The sequence below is a fragment of the Paramisgurnus dabryanus genome, chromosome 18, assembly GCF_030506205.2.
Source record: "Paramisgurnus dabryanus chromosome 18, PD_genome_1.1, whole genome shotgun sequence".
NCBI classification, from domain to species: domain Eukaryota; kingdom Metazoa; phylum Chordata; class Actinopteri; order Cypriniformes; family Cobitidae; genus Paramisgurnus; species Paramisgurnus dabryanus.
Genome location: NC_133354.1, coordinates 27188568 through 27208143, shown reverse-complemented (window position 1 = coordinate 27208143; position 19576 = coordinate 27188568). Strand labels below are relative to the sequence as shown.

At 37.9% G+C, this 19576-nt stretch overlaps 1 protein-coding gene across 1 annotated transcript; it reads left to right on the top strand.

Annotated features, from left to right (window-relative positions):
* Nucleotides 1-16311: 16311 nt before the first annotated feature.
* LOC135776839 (E3 SUMO-protein ligase ZBED1-like) lies at nt 16312-19091 on the top strand. Its single transcript, XM_065287756.2, has 3 exons — nt 16312-17136; nt 17685-18304; nt 18494-19091. Exons 1-3 carry the CDS (start codon nt 16458-16460, stop codon nt 18884-18886), a joined length of 1692 nt encoding a protein of 563 aa, XP_065143828.1. The 5' UTR covers nt 16312-16457; the 3' UTR covers nt 18887-19091.
* Nucleotides 19092-19576: the final 485 nt, after the last annotated feature.

Sequence of the window (19576 nt, the reverse complement as noted above, 5' to 3'; positions counted from 1 at the left end):
GAGACTTAATACGTTGTGTTTGATTTAAAGATTGCTTGCATACAGCACTATATTGCTTTGCAATTCACTTTTATGCTACAGTACAAACACACTGTAAACTTGCCATAAGATAGAAAAAGCTTTGAAGCCTGAAATCTTGCATGTGGATTGCTTCCGAGTGCAAATCTTCAAGTAGAAATAAATGAAAGAAACACAATCATTAAATGGGCAAGACATCCTAGAGAATAAATGAGGATGAACTGTGTGGAAAGTTTCTTCTCTTTCCTCTAATATCATGATGAGTTTATGTCTTTGTGATAAATATGGCCTAGCTGCACTTTCTTGTATCACATTTGCTTATGAAACTTACATATGCCGGTTTAGGTGTAGTGTTTCTGGAAATAGGTCAGGCTAGAAACAAGACAAGGATGCGCGTGCGTTCGCAGTGGTCTCCTTACTCGTGCGTGTGTTAGAGCTGTGTCAGGTCATGACAATTCCCTCTGGCCTGTGAACTTGCCGATCCAGAAACATACTCCCTTGATTTAATCTTTGCACTTTTTACTCGAAATCCAAATCCATTTTGATCTGCTTTAAACACGTATAACTATTGTGTATTTATGGATATTACTGTTTGCCTGAACGATTATGACTGAATGAAGCCGTCTGTTTATTGAGTGAATTTATTTGTTTATTTTTTCACAAATTCTGTTTCCTTTGAACGGCTCACTTCAAAGTCTCTCTTCTAGCCATGCCATCTGGCAGTGCTGTTTATGTAACCCTCTGGACACACACACAGTCTTAATGAAGGCCAGCTTTCCATGTCTATGGCGAGGGGATTAACATTTGTCCTGGGCTGTTATATCTCCTCCTTTCACTGGATCCACACTGAGGTGCCAAGTGCAGGACTCCACACAGCAATGTCCATGTGATATGTTTACATGCCTTCATAGCACTGTGAACGTGTAGAAGTTGAGCGCATTGCATTGTGGGATACATTATTCCATACAGTGTGCTCTAGTATACATCACATCTATACAAATGTAGTAATATGAGTATTCATTGGATACAAAATATTCACAAACGTGAAGTCCTGAAATCATTAGATTAGAATTAGAAATTAGACTTTCATTTAATTTAGGTTTAATGTTTGGTTCACACCAGATGCGTTTGAGGCGTTAAATTCACGTCTACCGCGTATTTTTTGTGTACTTGCTTCATTCTTGCGTAAATTCTAGTTATTGGAACTTTGCGCCATGGGAGGGGCTTCTGCGACTCCACTCGCTTCCAGTAATTACATAACTACTAGAGAAAGCTCCTGATTGTTTAATGTGGCACGTTTTTCCACCAAAGTTCACATTTTTCAACTCGCACGTTTCCCAAGGCAACGCTCAATTCGTGCCATTCGCGCAAACTAGACGTGCAAATGAGGCGGAATCGCGTATACCGTGTGGCGCTAAATGCCTCATTCGCGCCGTGAGACCTCCAGACGCGCGTCTTTACATTGACTTAACATTTAAATCACTCGCGCTTCTCTACCGCGGCTTGTCTGAATGCAGCATAAGAGAGCCTGCAGCTACTGCTTAAGTGAACGATAAGGTTTTGCTAAAGACTTTAGCTTATTACACTTTTCCTGTAGTTTCTGGTTGTGTTCTAATAAAGAGACTGACAAATAATTACATATAATCAATTTTTACAAAAACAACAAATCTAAGGGGGTGTGCACACCAAAGCTTTTTTTTTCTGAAACTAGGAGGACGCCAACTGTAGGAGCTTGCCAGCTCTTTTAGCAGAGCGCTTTTGGTTGCCATGATACTTCAGCTTTTTTTATCAGTTGAATGATGCACCGGTTAGTTGTTGTGATATTTGTCCCGCCCCTCCTCCACTGTGATTGGACGACTGAGTGAGAAGTGACATTGATGAGCTGAGCATTTCACCCAAAGTTTTTTTCCAACATTTTTCAACTCTTGGCGGTCAGAAAATTGGCATTTCTGAAAAGCCATTAGAAAACAATTTAAATCATAAGCTGGCCGCCGGCCTAAACGCCCTGATGTGCTCGCCCCCTATTGGTGGCCTAAGATGCTGTATACTGGTACAACTGGTCTAGTAGTATGATGAAAGACTATTTGATTCTAATCACAGTTAATCTCCTGAGGGACTATAAATCAACTATAAATCAAGCAGTTCCCTGTCCATGTAATATTTAACTAAACTAAGCTATGAGCTGTCTGTCACATATGGGAACATAATGTACGTGGAGGTCTGCAGATTTGCCAGCAACCCACAGCGTCCTATGATGGTGAGAGTTTTGGAGGAGTTCATTGATAGCTGACTCATCCATAGCCAAGTTCAGCCAAATCTTAAGATGCCAGATTTAAATATAGAAGCCGAGTGAAGGAATTAAATGTGTTTTTCTTCACTTATCTTTAAACACCTCTGGTCTTGCATGCATTAATGACAGCAGAGGCACATTTGTGTTATGGGTACACTTGTATACCTCCGCTATAAAACCATCTTGAAACCGTTTAGTCATATGGTAACTTCATGCACTGACAAATTGACAAATAAATATTTGAGATGAATGTATAAACCTAAACATTGCAATTTTAACGAGGGACATCAGGAAAATCTGACTTTTTCCATGTTTAAGTGTTATAATTCGGTCCCCTGTGCTTGTATAAACTTGTGTAAAATGTAAAAATGTGTAAAAGATCAACCCAACTTTGAGTTTTGGTGAACCGTTCTCTGCAAGCATGTGAAAAAATAGGTCATTGAAATTTGGCTCCTCTTGTGATGTCAAATCTGCACTATCCAACCACGGCACTGCCAGAGATCAGATCATTTGCATTTTAAAGGACACACCCAAAGGATGCACATTTTTGCTCACGCCTACAAAGTGGCAATTTTAACATGTTATAATGAATTATAATTATCTATATGATATTTTGGGCTAGAACTTCACAAATGTAGCCTTTGATTAGATTTTTCAGGTGCATTTGATTAAGGTTGGAGCCGGCAGGACCTTTATTTTCAACTGATGCAATTGGGTTAAAAAGGGACAAACCCAACACTTAAAATAATCTATGCTGGTTTTACCTGTAGTTGCATTAAATATAAACATTTTATGGGTAAATTTAAACCAGGGTTAAGTGTGTTAATTACACAAATTAAAGTAGGGAGAAAGAGTCCCAAAATGTAAAAAGTCAATTAAAATTTTCACAGATAATTTTGTAGGTTTGTTGAATTTTAATATTTAAAACTTTGCCCAAATCCAATTCATTGTGATAAAACCAATATGCAGGAAGCCATTTTTGCTTTTAACCATTAAATCCTTACTTTATTTATGATATCATTAGTGCATAGATAATTTGCTTTTTAGGATATATGCTTTAATCATTTTGTAATGAAGTATTGGGAAAATGTTATTATGAGAAAGTTTAGACATCAGTGTTACATCAGAAATGTTACATCAGTGTTACATCGCGGAAAAAAATATTAGACCACTTTAACATTATGTTCAGTTTTTCTAAATGCACTAGGGCTCTATCTTACACCCGGCGCAATGCAGCGCAATTCACGACGCAAGTGTCTTTTGCTAGTTTCAACCTGGCGAAATTATAATTTTCACGTTTAGCGCCACGTTGTTTAAATAGCAAATGCATTTGAGCCCCCTGTTGCGCCCATGGGTGTTCTGGTCTGAAAGCAAGGTGTGTTCAGGTGCATTGCTGGCGCGTTGCTATTTTTAGGCTAAAATAAAATAGACTACGCCACTGGCGCAATATGTTTTTTGTTATTTAAAGAGCGCATTAGGAATATACGCCTATAAACGGGACGACAACGCGGGTTTGCTTATCACATACATGAATACGCAGCAGCACAAAAACGCTTTTAAATATGAAAGATTAAAGGATTGAATGTAAAAGATTATTATCGAGTCTCTTGGACATAAATGAGGACTAATTATAAAACTATAGAAGGCACAAAGAGCTGCTTCACCTGCAGTCTGGTAAGTAAATAAATGCTTTGCTTTAAACAAATGCATCTGTTTTTAAATGTTTTTTTTTTTAATGCTACCTAACGGATTTATTGTATATGATGACTCTGTACCTGTGGATATGATGAGATGAGAAATATTTAAAAAGTAATGCTTAAAAAAACTGACGCTGTCCAAGTGCTGAAACGTGCGGAGAGCCGTTTGTAAATTCTTTATCTCCTGTTTGTTACAAATAAAGTATTTTTAGAGTACAAACATTTTCTTACTTACTTGAAAATTATTTTTTGATGATATTGGATAGCCAAACATTTAAAGCAATTAAAAGCCTGAAAAACAACACAATTATTTAACATTAATCTTAAACTGGGGCTCTTCTTCCTTGGCTTAGTTTTTCAGTTTACAAAGTCCATCATCTAAATAGGGATTAAACATAGCGCCGCCAGCGCAACTGGCTTTTAAAGGCGTGAGAGCTGAGACTCTCATTGGTTTATTGCACGTTACACCCAAAATACTCCCATTACTCATTTAAAAAATAGGACCAACCCTTTTCAAACATGCGCTCAGCGCACAAACCATTTTTACCATTATTAAATTAGCAAAAGTGGATTCGGACACTACCATTTAGACATTGCACTATGTGCTTTAGACAATGTGCTTAGATCGTTAAAAAAGGGGCCCCTAGTGTTTAAGTAAAAACAACATTTCAAACAATAAAAACATCACAATACACATGTCAAATTCCTAATATAGTGTTTTATTTGCATTTATTTAAAGTTTATGTGTATTTTTTAATGACACAATGTTTTACATGTATTTTAGGAAGAGTTCACAAGTTAATATTTGATGAAATAACCCTGATTTTAATCATGTGTGTCTTCACTGTAAAAAAAAGTATACTCAATCACTTGCTGTAACTTAAAAAATAAAGTTTATATAAATTAATTCAACTTTATTTGAGTTACACAACTCATCACTAGTCAATATAAAAAATAAAAGTTGAAATGCCTTGTAAATCCAAGATTATATTATAAAAAAAGTGTACATTTGTAACAGTGTTGGCATGCTTTTCATGTTTCATTGAATTCATTAATCGTTTCCTGCTTTAAGTATATCTACAGGCATAAACCTGTATAAAGCTGCATTCAAGACTAGCAGAGCAATGCGATCTCATTGATTTCAATGAAAGCTTGGCGACTTCCGGCGACACGAGCGACAATGACCATTGACCAATGAATGGGTTGTGTCCGGTGGTGCAACAAAGTTGAGAAAATTTTTACTTTATGCAAATAATGAGCGACTTTTACAACAATGAGAGCAAAGCAGTGGAGTTCGCATCATCCGTCTCTCATCAGTTACTGGAGTGGACGGTACTCATTTGTTTATGACAACCAGATTTAGAAACGACCTCATTGAAAGAGACGAACGACGCGACAAATTCGCTTATAATGTGAATTTACTTTTAGCCAGACACCGCACCCTCCTTGTTACATGACTCAAGTCAATGATAGAGAAACCAAATCGATACATAAGAGTCAGCATTAACAGCACTGACTGTCAACTATAGCTCTCAACCCATACCCAACATCACTCTGTGAGTGTATCACTTTCTAAACTGAAAAATTAAGCCATAACGTCCCGTGCAACATTAATGAGCTTCTCTTCTTACAGCCGTCTCGGAGGAAACGTTGCGATCCTGCGCTCAAAATGTCACGCGCTGTACCTTTGCACAGAGGTCGCTATAAATAACAGTGTTAATGTTGCAGGATGCACTCTTGTGGTCGCAAAGCACTGAACAACCCCGGCCAAAGCAAATTTCTTTAGGTAACCTTTACGGCAGAGGATTGTCGGGAAATAATCTCCTCTCTGTGCAAAACACGTGGAATTAATCAATTTATTGGTGGAGGATGCACGTGTGAAAACGACTACGGTGCGGTGTGACCTTAGCAAGTGAGATAGACAAGCATACAGCCTATGTGGATATAAATATAATGTGAATGAGAGAGAGAGAGAGAGAGAGAGAGAGAGAGAGAGAGAGAGAGAGAGAGACAGAGAGAGATTATAACCAGTTGTGTTCACTAAGCACACCTTGCCCTGAATAAAGCTTTTTGTTGATTAGATTTGTAGTGCAAAATACAATTTGAAATTTTATTACAGTTCAAATATGAAAAGTCTACTTTTAGACATTTTGGATCAAATAATTCAAAGCATATTTTAATTTCATAGACAAACTTTAATGACACAAATGATAATGGTGCATTACGTGTGCCGATGGGAAATTAAATTTGATGAAATTTGTCTAAATATGGTAAGTCTTTGTTCAGCCTCGGTGGATTTCTTCGTAATGATCAATCAGTATTTAATTTATGATCGTATCTGCCGTCCTAACTGCTAATATAACGGTTATATTTCACACTGCGCATGAGTATAAACAATGAACGCACGTGGTGTTTTATGGATAACTGAACGTGGTTACACAAACACAGATTAATGTGAAATGCTAATGACTCCAAAGAATGGCTTTTGATGTGCTTTGCTTGTGTCTGCTTGTCGATCACAGAAGCTTTCTGTAAAACCAAATCACGTTCGCTCTAATCTATCATTATAGAGCTTTTAAAACGATGTTGTCATAACAACTGTGCCACTATCAGCTACGGCAAATACGAGGCTGATTGACTTTCTCTTTTTGATCTTTTGTAAAGCTTCATTTCAAAGCTCTTCTCCAGGCTGAGAGAACTGAATTTTACTAATGGAGTCTCTTATGTACATGAACAGTTCACGTTTAAGGAGAAATGTCGTTTTAAGTGTTTGCACTCTATCTTTTGTTGACTTTTCATTTAAAAAAAAATTTGTTTGCAACTGGAGACAAAGTTAAAAGAGACAAAGAGGAAACTACCACAGAGCTTCCAAACAAATCTAAAAAATGTATAAAACTGGCTACAAGATTTGGTTTAATGACCATTCTGTTGCAAGAAATATGTTGTGGTCTATTTTTAAAGCTCAGCCCTTTAAAGTCACCATGAAACGGAAGTATCGATTGCCTAATTTTTCCCGTGGTGATGTATATCCGAGTGAAAACGGCTTCTAAAATGAAATAAGGCAGGGCTGGATTTGAATTTATCCATCGAGATCTGATTGGATCGTTTGAAGTTGGGTCGTGTTGCTTATTGCTCCGGAAGTAAAGAGAGATCGTTTTGAGGAGAGGGGGATTTGCATTTTTTACTAAAGATTATGAGGAATTTTTTAAAAAAATGAAGCTTACAGAATTCATTTGTATAAAATACCACAATCTTACAATTTAAATTACAGTTTTCATGGCAACTTTAAATGATGTGCTGTTGTGTGTTGCATCCAAGCTGGCCAGCTCTATGTTTCACCTTTAGGGTTAAAAACGGCCATTTAATAGTTGCTCAGAGCAAGTAAACAAAGCTTTTGCTTTCAAGATAAGTGCAGCATGCCAAGGTGATTTAAGATGAGTCAATACAGATGCTACCATAAGGAAAGTATTCATTGTGAAAATTAACCTAAAACTCTCTTAGGAAAACTACAAAACATAGTTAACCTGTTAAACATAAATGCTTTTTCTGTTGCTTTGACCCGTCGGGGTGAAATCAAAAGCTCTGAACCGATTTCAAAGAGAATGTACGTTTTAAAGAGATCAAATCATGAGGAATGAAAATGTCTTTGATCTTCTGAGATAAATCACTGCAAGAATGACTCGATTTGAATGTCCACAGCTTTATTAAGTAACAAAGTTGAAAGTAAACGTATGTAATAACATGTTACATGTAATAAACATGTAACCCTATGGGCAAAGGTCAAAACTATATTAGTCAAACTTCTTAAAGAGGACATCCCCCAATACTTTTTTTAAGATGAAAAATAAATCTTTAGTGTCGCCAGAGTATCAATGTTAAGTTTTAGCTCAAAATATTACATAGATAATTTATTGTAGGATGTTAACATTGCCACTTTTTAGGTGTGAGCAAAAATGTGCTGTATTTAGGTGTGTCCTAAATGTGAATGAGCTGATCTCTGCACTTAATGGCAGTGCTGTGGTTGGATAATGCAGATTAAGGGGCGGTACTATTAAAATAAGATCTCCTTCATACACCACAAGGGGAGCCGCATTTTAATTACCTATTTTTTCACATGCTTGCAGAGAATGGTTTACCAAAACTAAGTTACTGGGTTGATCTTTTTCACATTTTTTAGGTTGGTAGAAGCACTGGGGACCCAATTATAGCACTTACTATAACCCAAAACCTAGAAAAAGTCAGATTTTCATAAAATGTCCCCTTTAAAATGATTATTTCGTCAATTGAGAGAAAACATTTCCATGCCAATGACGCTTTCCGGACAAGTTTTTACGGTAATCTGTAATTTCCCTATTATCCACTAGCTGCACTGTTACCCAATTTATAAAAAAACTGAAGCAAAAACTAATTTAACAACATTTTAAACTCTTGTGTATTTTTAAATGAAATTCCTCTGTTTCTTTAAAAATTCTGTATTTTTAAAGAAACCTACCCATCTTTAAGAGTTTATAAAAAGAGAACACATGAAGATAAGATTAAATGTTTTTTTTTTCATTTTGTTTGTCTGTTTTTTGTTTATTTGTTTGAAAGCAGAGGATCTGTTCTTTCATTTGATATTTGTATGTTTATATATTCCTGGAAGGCGTTTTGTGAAACTAACTTTTATGAAAATCACAAAAAAATGCTTGCGGGCAACTTTAAAAAAAAAAAGTCTGGCAGGGAATGAGTTAAACTTCCTTAGCAAAAGTGGATTCGGACACGCCTTAAGTGGACTTGGGCCCTGAGCTTTAGACCATGGGCTTAGATCGTTAAAATAGGGCCATTTGTGTTTGGCTGAAAGAAGATTTAAGGATAAGAAAAAAATGAGTAAAACTTTTAAAGGTGATCAAAATAATATGGGATAATGTTCAATGTGTGAACAATTCCAAGAAGAAATAATTTACTTTTTTCACTAAAAATAACCTTTTGTGCAACATTAAGGTTCTGTGGATGTTAAAGGTTCTTTATGGATCCATACAGCCAGGCAAAAACTTAATAAAAAACTTATTTAAAACATTTAACTCAGTGGTTTTCAACCTTTTTTGTGACAGCATCCCCATTCATTATCCAGGTCCCCCCCCTTACTGCCCCCACCAAAAATGAGCTAAATCTCTTTCCTAGATAAATGCTAATTAACATTCTTTCTTAATAATAAAAGTAATACTAATGATAATAATATGCATGGCGTTGTTATTTTCATTCTTATTTATAATTATTTATATTAAAGTTGTAGCGGAGGATTTTCTTAAATTTCAGAAAAGAACCGCCCTCTCCACTTTTTTTAAAAATGCAATTGCGCAACACTCCTGATTGACAACTAGGAGGACCAATAGTCTTGATGATCCACCCGGAAAAAGAAAATCCTCCTCAATACCTTTAATAATTTTTTTGTCCTTCTAGGAGTTTTGGGTTTTTTTTCGGCCCTGGGAGAGTCAGCCAACTTTGGCTTAACTTAGCACTTTACTGTATACGTTACATTATTAATACGCTCGCTTGTATGGTTTATACTTAGCCGCTATATTATTCTACTTATATTATCTATTGATTTTCTGTGTTCTCCCCTACATCTTCTCATGTAAAGCTGCTTTGCAACAATTAACAATTGTGAAAAGCGCTATATAAATAAAATTGAATTGAATTAATTTATAATAATGAAAGAAAAAAGGATTAAGGGGTTCACACACCGGACGCGCAGCTCAGGAATTGTAGAACCGGAAGTGCACATTAAATAGCGCAAGCTTAGTCAGCTTCAAAATGTCAGCTTCAAAATGCAAAATATACGTTAGCAGCCAATGTTAATCGTTAATGATTTGGGACAAATATGATGTCATTTAATGTTAAACTATGTGAGTGGCGCTCTGTGGCACGACAGGGATTTGAGCAACTTCCTGAGTCGTAGCTGTTCGCCGCAGACAGGCGCCACCTGTCGGCGCCGGTGTGTGTATACTCATAGAAAACAATGTGTTCGATTTTTTTAGAACGGCGCTGAGCTGCTCGTCCGGTGTGTGACCCCCTTTAGGGGATATTTTGGGTGCAATTTTTATTATAAATATTATAATATTATTATTATTTCATTCTTTTTTATTATATTATTATTATTACCTGTTTTTTATTCTAGATGCTTTTTTAAGTTACCATTGTGGAGACTAGTAGTACTGTTCATATGACATAAATATTGCTGAGCAGAGCTCTCAAAACTGGTAGGCCATATCAAAGCGACTGAATTCCCATAATAAATACCACATAGAGCGGCACCCTGTGTCAGGGATTTTGCAGGTGAGAACCCAATCACAGACGATGCTGAGGGTGAAGAGAAAACCCCACGAGGGGGCGAACTACATAAAACAAGGTAACAAGACTAAACTTGGCTAAACACATAAACTAGACTAGACTTGAATACTTGATTTGAACAATACACTTGACTTGAAGACACACTACAGTACAAAATGATCCTGCAAAGAGCAAAGGGAAACAATGACTTTAAATAAGGAAACCAAACAAGAAAACGAGGAGGGAACAGGTGATGGGAATGAGCTAATGATCAACAATAAGCATGAGAACAAGGGGCGTGGACAAGAGGCGAGACACTGAAGACACATGACCTGATACGCAAGGCCATGAGCCTCCACATAGAACAAGGGACTGTCAGAACACTGACATCATGACAACAACTCATAAAAATTAAACAAGACTCCTGGATCCTGAGCCTGTGTCATCTGGCAGTGTGTTTTTTAAAATGATGTGCATGGGAAAAATCGCGTCATGTATTGATTTGATACAGGATGCAGCATTTATATTTTTTACAAATATAAATTAATACAAATACAAGACAACACTACCACTTTCATCTAGCATAATAAAGACACAGGGGCCGGTTATACACTTCATAGACTTTTCAACCCTTAACTTAAAGCCCCACTTTCAAAAATGTAACTTTCGGCACCCCAGACGCTCTCAGAACCCCATCTGAAGGGGCGGTATCGCTCCGTTGAGAAATGCTAATTTAACTGCATGTGTAATTGTACCTCCAAAACTTTGTGATCAACAGGCTTCTGACATGAATGACTGCTAGATAACCCATTGTTACAAATACACTACAATAGAATGAATGCTTTCGGTCTCTGCATTATCTCGCAGACAGAAAGACAGCAGAAGAAATTTTAATAAGCAATTTCACCGATGGCTCCGAGAAACCTGTCCAGTCAACAGATTTGGCCTCAGTACAGCACAAAAGGCTACGACTGAGGAGCGTGGAAGAGATAAAGGTTAGCGCAACATCAAAAACGGCTTTTACAGGCGAGCTGCATCTCAAGGGGAAATATTAATCCACTGGTGGCTGCTCTTATACAGCACGTCAACATGTTAACCCTTTACGTTCTTACAGGTTGTTCGCAGGCTTCCTTGCATTGCAATTTTGCGTGTCACTGTGGGTCAGAGCACTTTTAATCTGACAGAAATGTAATTGCAAACAGATGCTTTCCACCACAAGCTTTCTCTGATGTAGCCTTAATTGAAAATTTCGGTCTATTGATGCTCTCATTGTCAGTATTTCAATTAGATGTGGAATGAGTGAAACTACTCAATATGGCCGGTTAGCCACAAGGCAAGGCTAAATGGATGGCAGTAAAATGTTGTCAATACCATTATGAAAACGATTAGGTCTCCTTAGTGTTGGGCCACACCATATGTCCGATCATATTGGTTTATAGCGAGGAGAAAAGTTGTGAATTGTGACTGTGAACATTAATTTTTTCCAAGCCTATTTATAGAGACATCATATTTCAAGTTCTGTTTTCTTCCACAAACAATGTTCTTGGATTTTTTTATCTCTATTGCAAGCCAACATAAAGCATGAATCTACTGGATTATAATGACAGTCAATCAATAGCGCACGTGAAAGCAAAGTTTTCCTTCTGCTTGCCGTACCGTTGCTTTGGAAACAGTGTTGTGGCATTGTGTCGTAGATCCATGTGCACATATCTCTGCTGGATGTAAAAAACACAGCGATTAGTGACACACTGTGCTTTACTCCCCACACCACCTAACCCCACGCTGTTTTTAAATGCTTCAAGCACCTCGCAACAGGAGCTAACCACCTCCTGAGGTCAACGCATCCCTCACCGTACTGGGAAGACATTTTTCCCAAAAATACATTTGGATGGGGCCACCTTTCGAAACATTAGGAGGTATATACAGTTTATCCCACAGTGCTTTGTGTCTTATTAAGATAAGGTTTAAACACAGTCATTTTAAATTCTTTATTATCACACAATAATGTGTTACGCTGCCTGTGAAATTCAGGTTAATGTTATGGCAGTGTCAAAGCTTGATTTTTTATTTTTGACATGAGTCAATATTTAAGGTTATATTTTCACAAAATGTGTTCTTTACATTAACAGTAAATTAATAACTGTGTGTTTGTATTGTCTTTCTGATCTCTGGCCTTCATTTCTATTAACTGTATTTTATTGGAGGTTTGTCTGCACTTACAGGACATCAACAGGTCATTATCATGGGCGGCACAGAGGTTTTTTTTCGCCATGTTTTGGAGAAAAACATGTTTGTAACATATTGCAGACAGACATTCGGAGTAGAAATGTGTGATTATTTCTCTCCTCTCTAAATCCAGCTTTACAGCACATTCGTGAGCAGTGATTCAGTCAGTTGATTTTCATTACATATGTAGACACAGGACAGACAGTTACATAACCAACAGAAAGAGAATTTTAATCATCAGCCCTGGAGGTGATTTCTGTGGATTTGTCACATGAATGCTAAACGCTAAAGAAAAATTCTCAGAAATAAAGAGAATGCACTTTGGGATAGTTCACCCTAAATTCTGTCATGATTTACTCACCCTTGTGTTGTTCTTAACATGCATGGGTTAATTTATTCTGGTAAACACAAAAGAAGATATTTGATAAATGATTGGAAAGCACACAGTTAATGGTACCCATTTACTTCATAGTATTTGTTTTTCCTACTATAGGAGTCAATGGTTACCATCAACGTTGTGCTTACCAAAATATATTATTTTGTGTTTAACAGAAAAAAGGTGAGTAAATGATACATTTTTCTTTTTGGGTGAACTATCCTTTTAAACATAATGAAAAGCCTTGAAATGTGAACCTATGTTTAAAGCACTAATGTAATTTCCACTAAAACAGGAAGTTAAGCGGGCATATTAGGTGGCCCCTCCCACTTTTTAAATAGCCAGTTGCGTTTAATTTACCTCGCTAGCCTGGTTTCAATTAAAGGTTTGCACAAAATGTAGTGATATTTTCCAAATGTTGATAAAAATGTTACAAACTGACCAATGTTAACCGATGTTATGTGACTAAACGTAATTTGTTCTCTCGTGGCGCCACGCAATTTGAAAGCACAAGGAGCAGTCGACTTGATGTCATGCGCTTGTTGGTTCTTAAGATGTCACATGAAGTCGAACACACCTATTCTGTGTTTTCCTCCAACCAAACACATCGTGCCATATTTAAAGAACGATCATGTTACTTTTACGCACATCAGGTGACCTGTAAATGCGCAAAAACGGTTCCCATTGCAGTTTTGCGATAGGTTCCTTTATTGAATTGCCTGTAAAAATGTGTTGGAAGTAGTAGAAACGTGTCTAAGACAGGAATTATTGATCTGAATTGGTGGAAGTGATGTACGTTTGAATGCTTAAATCTTGTAAATGCACTTTTTTCCCCAATATTTTGGAGCAAAACAAAAAGGTGTCAAAGAATGCATTGTAATAATCTGTTCAATTGTTCTCTGATATCTACATAGAAGGTTTGTGGCTTTATTAAGTGCAAAAATGATCCAGAGACAGTTTTACAAAAACCCTAGGATTTGCATTTAGAATGAAATGGTCTATTATTACCCTGAAAGGGTCATAATAATGTTGAGCTCTGCTCTGATTGGCTGTTTCTCCGAGCATTGTCTAAAGCCTGGAATACACTGCAGGATTTTTGCACTCCTATAAGATCATCACCTTATCACACTGTGCGACATGAATCGTTTAAACTTGGGTACCGTACGACAAGCATGTAGACTGTACGATGATAACATGGAGGCTTTTTAAAAAATCACGCTGAATTTCTGACACTGTCAGAAAACTATCGTAGGCTATCTTTGGACGCAAGACCAGGAAATGGCCATCTTTGAACCTCTCTAACTGTACAACATAGGACCACCAATGAAGAGCCACGATCACAGAAATTGCGCCGATTGTTTCATAATGGGTGTGTATCAACCAGCTCCCTTGTTTCATAGTCAGGGCACTGATCAGGGAGACGGACATTTTAAGGGCTGTCTCAATCGCAAAATCCTTCCAGGGCACTGGAATGTCGTTCCCTAAAAATTCCCAGAATGCAACCCAAAAACCAGTGAGCATCGATGGTCCCTGGCTGTTTCTCAATATGCGTTCTTCAGCGATCTTGCATCCTTGTGTCCTCGCTCTATGTCATCATTAACAGTCGAATTGAACGAAGTTCAATTCCAATTCTCAAGAACACAAGTACAGAGGACGCATGAAAATACCCAAATGAGTTCTTGATATCGAGGATGCATCGAGTGCAGACTTGCGTGCTGAAATCTGGAGAGGTCACGTGACCAGCAGGAAGATCGCACACATCTCAATTCTCAAAGGTGCGTTCTGTGTTCTCGCGACCTTCTGAGTTCGTTCTTCCGAGGTTGCCTGGCAAGACCAGTCTCCACGAGAACACAAGTCGGTTCTTTGCGTTCTTGGAATTGAGAAACAGCCATTATGTTTCCTTACCGGAAATCACGTGACCTTTTCTAAAGTTTGACTACCGAAAATCACGTGATCCAACTTAATAAACTTTATATAAATGTGACAGAACTTTTATAAAGACTAAAACTAAAGTTTGTTTTAGTTTTAAACATAAACACACATCGCCAGACGACAAGGGACCATAAAATACTCAATATTTAAAAGAATAATATTTATTTTAAATTGTAAAAATATGTATATTTAAAATGTCATTATATTCCTCCGATTTCATGCACGGATATGTAAGAGAATAATGACAGCGATTTTCACAATGTACTGTTTAAAATAAAGTCAGAGTAAGGCTGTCACAATTATGAAATTTGTTTGGTTAATTGTCTAATAAATTGTGACGATTATGACCATTAATTGTCTGTTTTAGTGCTTTGATAATTATGACGATTAATTGTCTGTTTTATTACTTTGACATTTAATTCTCATACATTTTTTGTTTGTTTATGAAATAATTTTCACACATTGTTGTGATTATTTAAATTAAATATTTTGCAAGGTTTACCTGGCAGTAAATTTAAATACACATAACACATATTTTAAAGTAATCTGATAATTTCTCATTTACACAGGCGCTGCAGCTCCCCCTTGTGTTTTTTAGAGAGATGAGCTATCATTGCGGTGATCTGAAATCATCGCGATAAGGGTCAAATAATCACAAAGAGACGATTATTTAATCATTGTGACAGCCCTAAGTCAGAGAGATATTGGTTTTGCCGGTTGTTGATGAGTAACAGTTGTGAGTGATCACAACGCGCTGAAGCAGCCACGTGACAGAAAAAATAAGTGAACAGTCAAGTGAGCTAGGGTCCTTACCAGTGCCCTCGGGAGCTAGGGAACAAATTGAGACATAGCGACTGACAATCTTTCGTCTGGGACAGCCATGTGTGGAGAGCCGTTTCAGCACTCGGACAGCGCCGTGTTTTTAAAAGCATTACTTAAAAGGTCCTTATCTCACCATATCCACAGGTACAAAGTCATCATATACAACTAGATATGCAATTCCCAAGGAATTACCAGTGCATGAAAATGCAAAAAGTTGATTGACAGAAATGTAAAAGAAATTTAGTCTAGTAGTTTACCTGGCTGTTGACATGTTTTAGTGTGAAGCTAGCATGATTTAAAAAAGTTATCATGATGAAATATGATGCTAGCATGATTAGCATGATTCAACATGACGTTAGCATGATGCTAGTAGGGCTGAACGATATATCGTTATCGTATCTATATCTAGATATGAACTTTCAAGATATTACTATCGAAAACCCAACGATATAGACGATAGATTTTCCCCTCTCCGCGCTTGCCCCGCCCTGCATACAACTCTGGCAGTCACACAACGAGCATCAGTTTTACGAGTGCCCTGGCTTGAATGCACCGCTAAAGACAGCGCGCACACACTACAGAGACAGCGGAGAAATTAAAACGAAAGAAAATGAGTGCGGGAGATAATGCGGCAGGTGGTAGTGCATCTGACTTGGTGCCAAAACATAAATCATCTTCCATTATTTGGAGGTATTTTGGATTCAGAAAAGACGATGTAAACCAGAGTGACGTGTTGTGCAGGTCGTGCTTAACAAAAATTGCGACTAAGCAAGGTAGCACAACAAACATGTTTCACCACCTGAAACAACACCATCGCGTGCTGCATGAAGAGTGCATGAAACTGAGAGAAACACCGGGGACTTCTCAGTCATCCCAAAATAAGCCAAAGCAAAGTTTGATTGCTGACGCGTTCAGTAGCGTTACGCCGTACGAGTCGACGTCCACCAGACACAAAGAAATTACAGACGCTATAACATACCACATTGCAAAAGACATGGTACCCGTGTACACAGTCTCAAAAGAAGGCTTTAAAAAAATGGTTCGGACGCTGGACAAGCGTTATAAAATACCATCCCGAACACATTTTAATCAAGTGGCCATCCCGAAACTTTATAATGAGTGTAAAATGAGTGTTGAATCCGAGCTCCGTGAAATCGATCATTTCGCCACAACCACGGACCTGTGGACGAGCCGGACAACTGAACCGTACATAAGTTTAACAGTCCATTTTATCACAACAAACTTCGAACTCAAGACCCACTGTCTGCAGACATCATTCTTCCCCGCGGAGCATACCGGGGATAATATAGCAGAGGAGATGAGAGGTGCGTTAGCAGACTGGAACTTAAAGGAGGACCAACAAGTTTGCGTGACGACAGATAATGCGTCGAATATGATAAAGGCTATGGAGGTGAATGGCTGGACGCGCCTTCAGTGCTTCGGACACAGGCTACACCTGGCAATAGGTACGTTATGTTTATTTTTAATAACTTTTAGACAGAGAGAGAGAGGTGTGTGTGTGTGTGTGTGTGTGTGTGTGTGTGTGTGTGTGTGTGTGTGTGTGTGTGTGTGAGTGTGTGAGTGTGTGAGTGTGTGAGTGTGTGAGTGTGTGAGTGTGTGAGTGAGTGAGTGAGTGAGTGAGTGAGTGAGTGAGTGAGAGAGAGAGAGAGAGAGAGAGTTTCAAAAAAACATTTATTACATAAAATGGAACAGACTACAACACATCACCTATTCCAGAAAAGGGAGAGAGGGAAAAAAATCAACCTAACAAAAAGAAAAATGCAACTCTTCTTCAACAATCTCACATAGAGTCCCATTAATGCACCAAATTGATTCAAACAGTGAAAGATCATGCATTAATTTATAGTAATGTAAATCAATCAAAATTCTGGACTTCACAAGTCTTGAAAAAAAATAGAGAGAGAGAAAACAATCTGCATTATTATGTGGTTATTAAGCTGTTGTAATATAATCTAATGTAATATAATTATTTTTGTACATCTATTTTTCCAAGAAAACGCAGTGAAAGGTGACAGCCGGATCAGCCGTGCAACAGGTGTCTGCAAAAAGTTGGTGTGCCACTTCTCACATAGCTGGAAAAAGAGAGTGGCACTTGAGCAAGCCCAGAAGCGCCTCAACCTTCCAGTCCACGAACTCATCACTGAGTGTCAAACTAGATGGGGGTCTAGGGTGCTCATGATTAACAGGATTCTGGAGCAGCAGAAAGCACTCCACGAAGTCCTCTCAGAGGACAGAAACACCCGACACCTAATTCTTGGATATCAAGATCTGGATGTGCTGGAGTCAGTCAGCAAGGCACTGGGACCACTGCTTGAATTCACGGATGCTCTGTCAGGGGAGGATTACGTTAGTGTCTCACACATCAAACCAGTACTCAGCCTGTTTAACACAACCATCTTGGCACCAGTGGAGGGTGATACAGACATGACCAAGTCCTTAAAAAAGAAAATTTTGGAGTACTTGAACAGCAAGTATGAAGAGAGAGTTACACAAGAGCTCTTGGATGTGGCATCCTTTTTAGATCCAAGATACAAGACACAATACATCAGTGTCAACGACGTCCCCATCATCAAAGCCAGACTGGTGTCGGAGATGAAGATGATGGAACACAAGGTAAAAATAATGGTTAGAATGAAGTAAATGAGAAGAGTTCCTTCCATTTAAATGCATTATCTTACATTTTAGTAAATATTTAAGTTTCAATTTAGCTGAATTGTGTTGTTCATACAGTAATGATCATTCATATATAAAAATAATTAAATTCTTTTTTTTGTTTGTTCTTTTGTTTTTACTATTTTCTAGCATTCTGTTGAGTGCAGAGAGACCAGAGTGGAAGAAGTTTCAACCCCACCCACCAAAAAGGCTAAGAAGTCGTTGGGAAGTTTCTTTAAAAGATCCACCGCAAGTGCAACAGTACCAATCGATCCCACTGCTGCCATAGAAGCTGAGCTGAATGCCTACATCCAGGCCCCCACAATTGACAACGACGAGGACCCCCTTCTGTGGTGGAGATTAACTCACAAAGTCAACTTTCCCCGGCTCAGCAACATGGCAAGAAAATACTTGTGCATGCAGGCCACCAGCTCTCCCTCAGAGAGAATTTTTAGTGCATCAGGCAACATTGTGAGTTGTCAGAGGTCCTGTCTGAAGCCAGACATGGTTAACAAGCTAGTGTTCCTGGCAAAGAATCTGTAGAAGTTGTGCTGCCTGTAACTACCTCTCTGTTAGTAGCAAATGCAATTTTCTGCATACAGTTATGTGATCTTTTGAAGAATATAAATGTTGCACTTCAATGCACTTTCAATGTTCCACCAGCTGCTGCATTTGTTATTTATTGTTAAAGCAGAGCTGCAGTAAAATGTTTGATTTGTAATTAATTTTTTTTGGTAACTTATGTTACTGTTGATGACTGGCAGTGAGTTCTTAAAAATAAAACAACACTTTCCAAATTTTTTTGTATTATGATGTTTTTATTTTTCTGAGAAATGCTTGGTTTTCACCGAACCCGTAGCCATATCGCATCGTATCGGCATCGAGATATCTGGCATGAAACTCGAGATATGAAATTTTGTCCATATCGTTCAGCCCTAGATGCTAGCATGATTAGCATGAAGCTAGCATGAAGCTAGCATGATTAGCATGATGCTAGCATGATTAGCATAAAGCTAGCATGATTAGCATGAAGCTAACACGATGCTAGCATGATAAGCATGAAGCTAGCACGATGCTAGCATGATTAGCATGAAGCTAGCATGAAGCTAGCACGATGCTAGCATGATTAGCATGAAGCTAGCATGATTAGCATGAAGCTAGCACGATGCTAGCATGATTAGCATGAAGCTAGCACGATGCTAGCATGATTAGCATGAAGCTAGCACGATGCTA

What these genes read in the sequence shown, in the direction of transcription:
- LOC135776839 (XM_065287756.2), top strand. Translation starts at nt 16,458, where the DNA reads ATGTTTCACCACCTGAAACAACACCATCGCGTGCTGCATGAAGAGTGC. An exon ending in CAGGCTACACCTGGCAATAG is followed by an intron (nt 17,137 to 17,684) that starts GTACGTTATGTT and finishes TATTTTTCCAAG; the next exon opens with AAAACGCAGTGAAAGGTGAC. An exon ending in TGAAGATGATGGAACACAAG is followed by an intron (nt 18,305 to 18,493) that starts GTAAAAATAATG and finishes ACTATTTTCTAG; the next exon opens with CATTCTGTTGAGTGCAGAGA.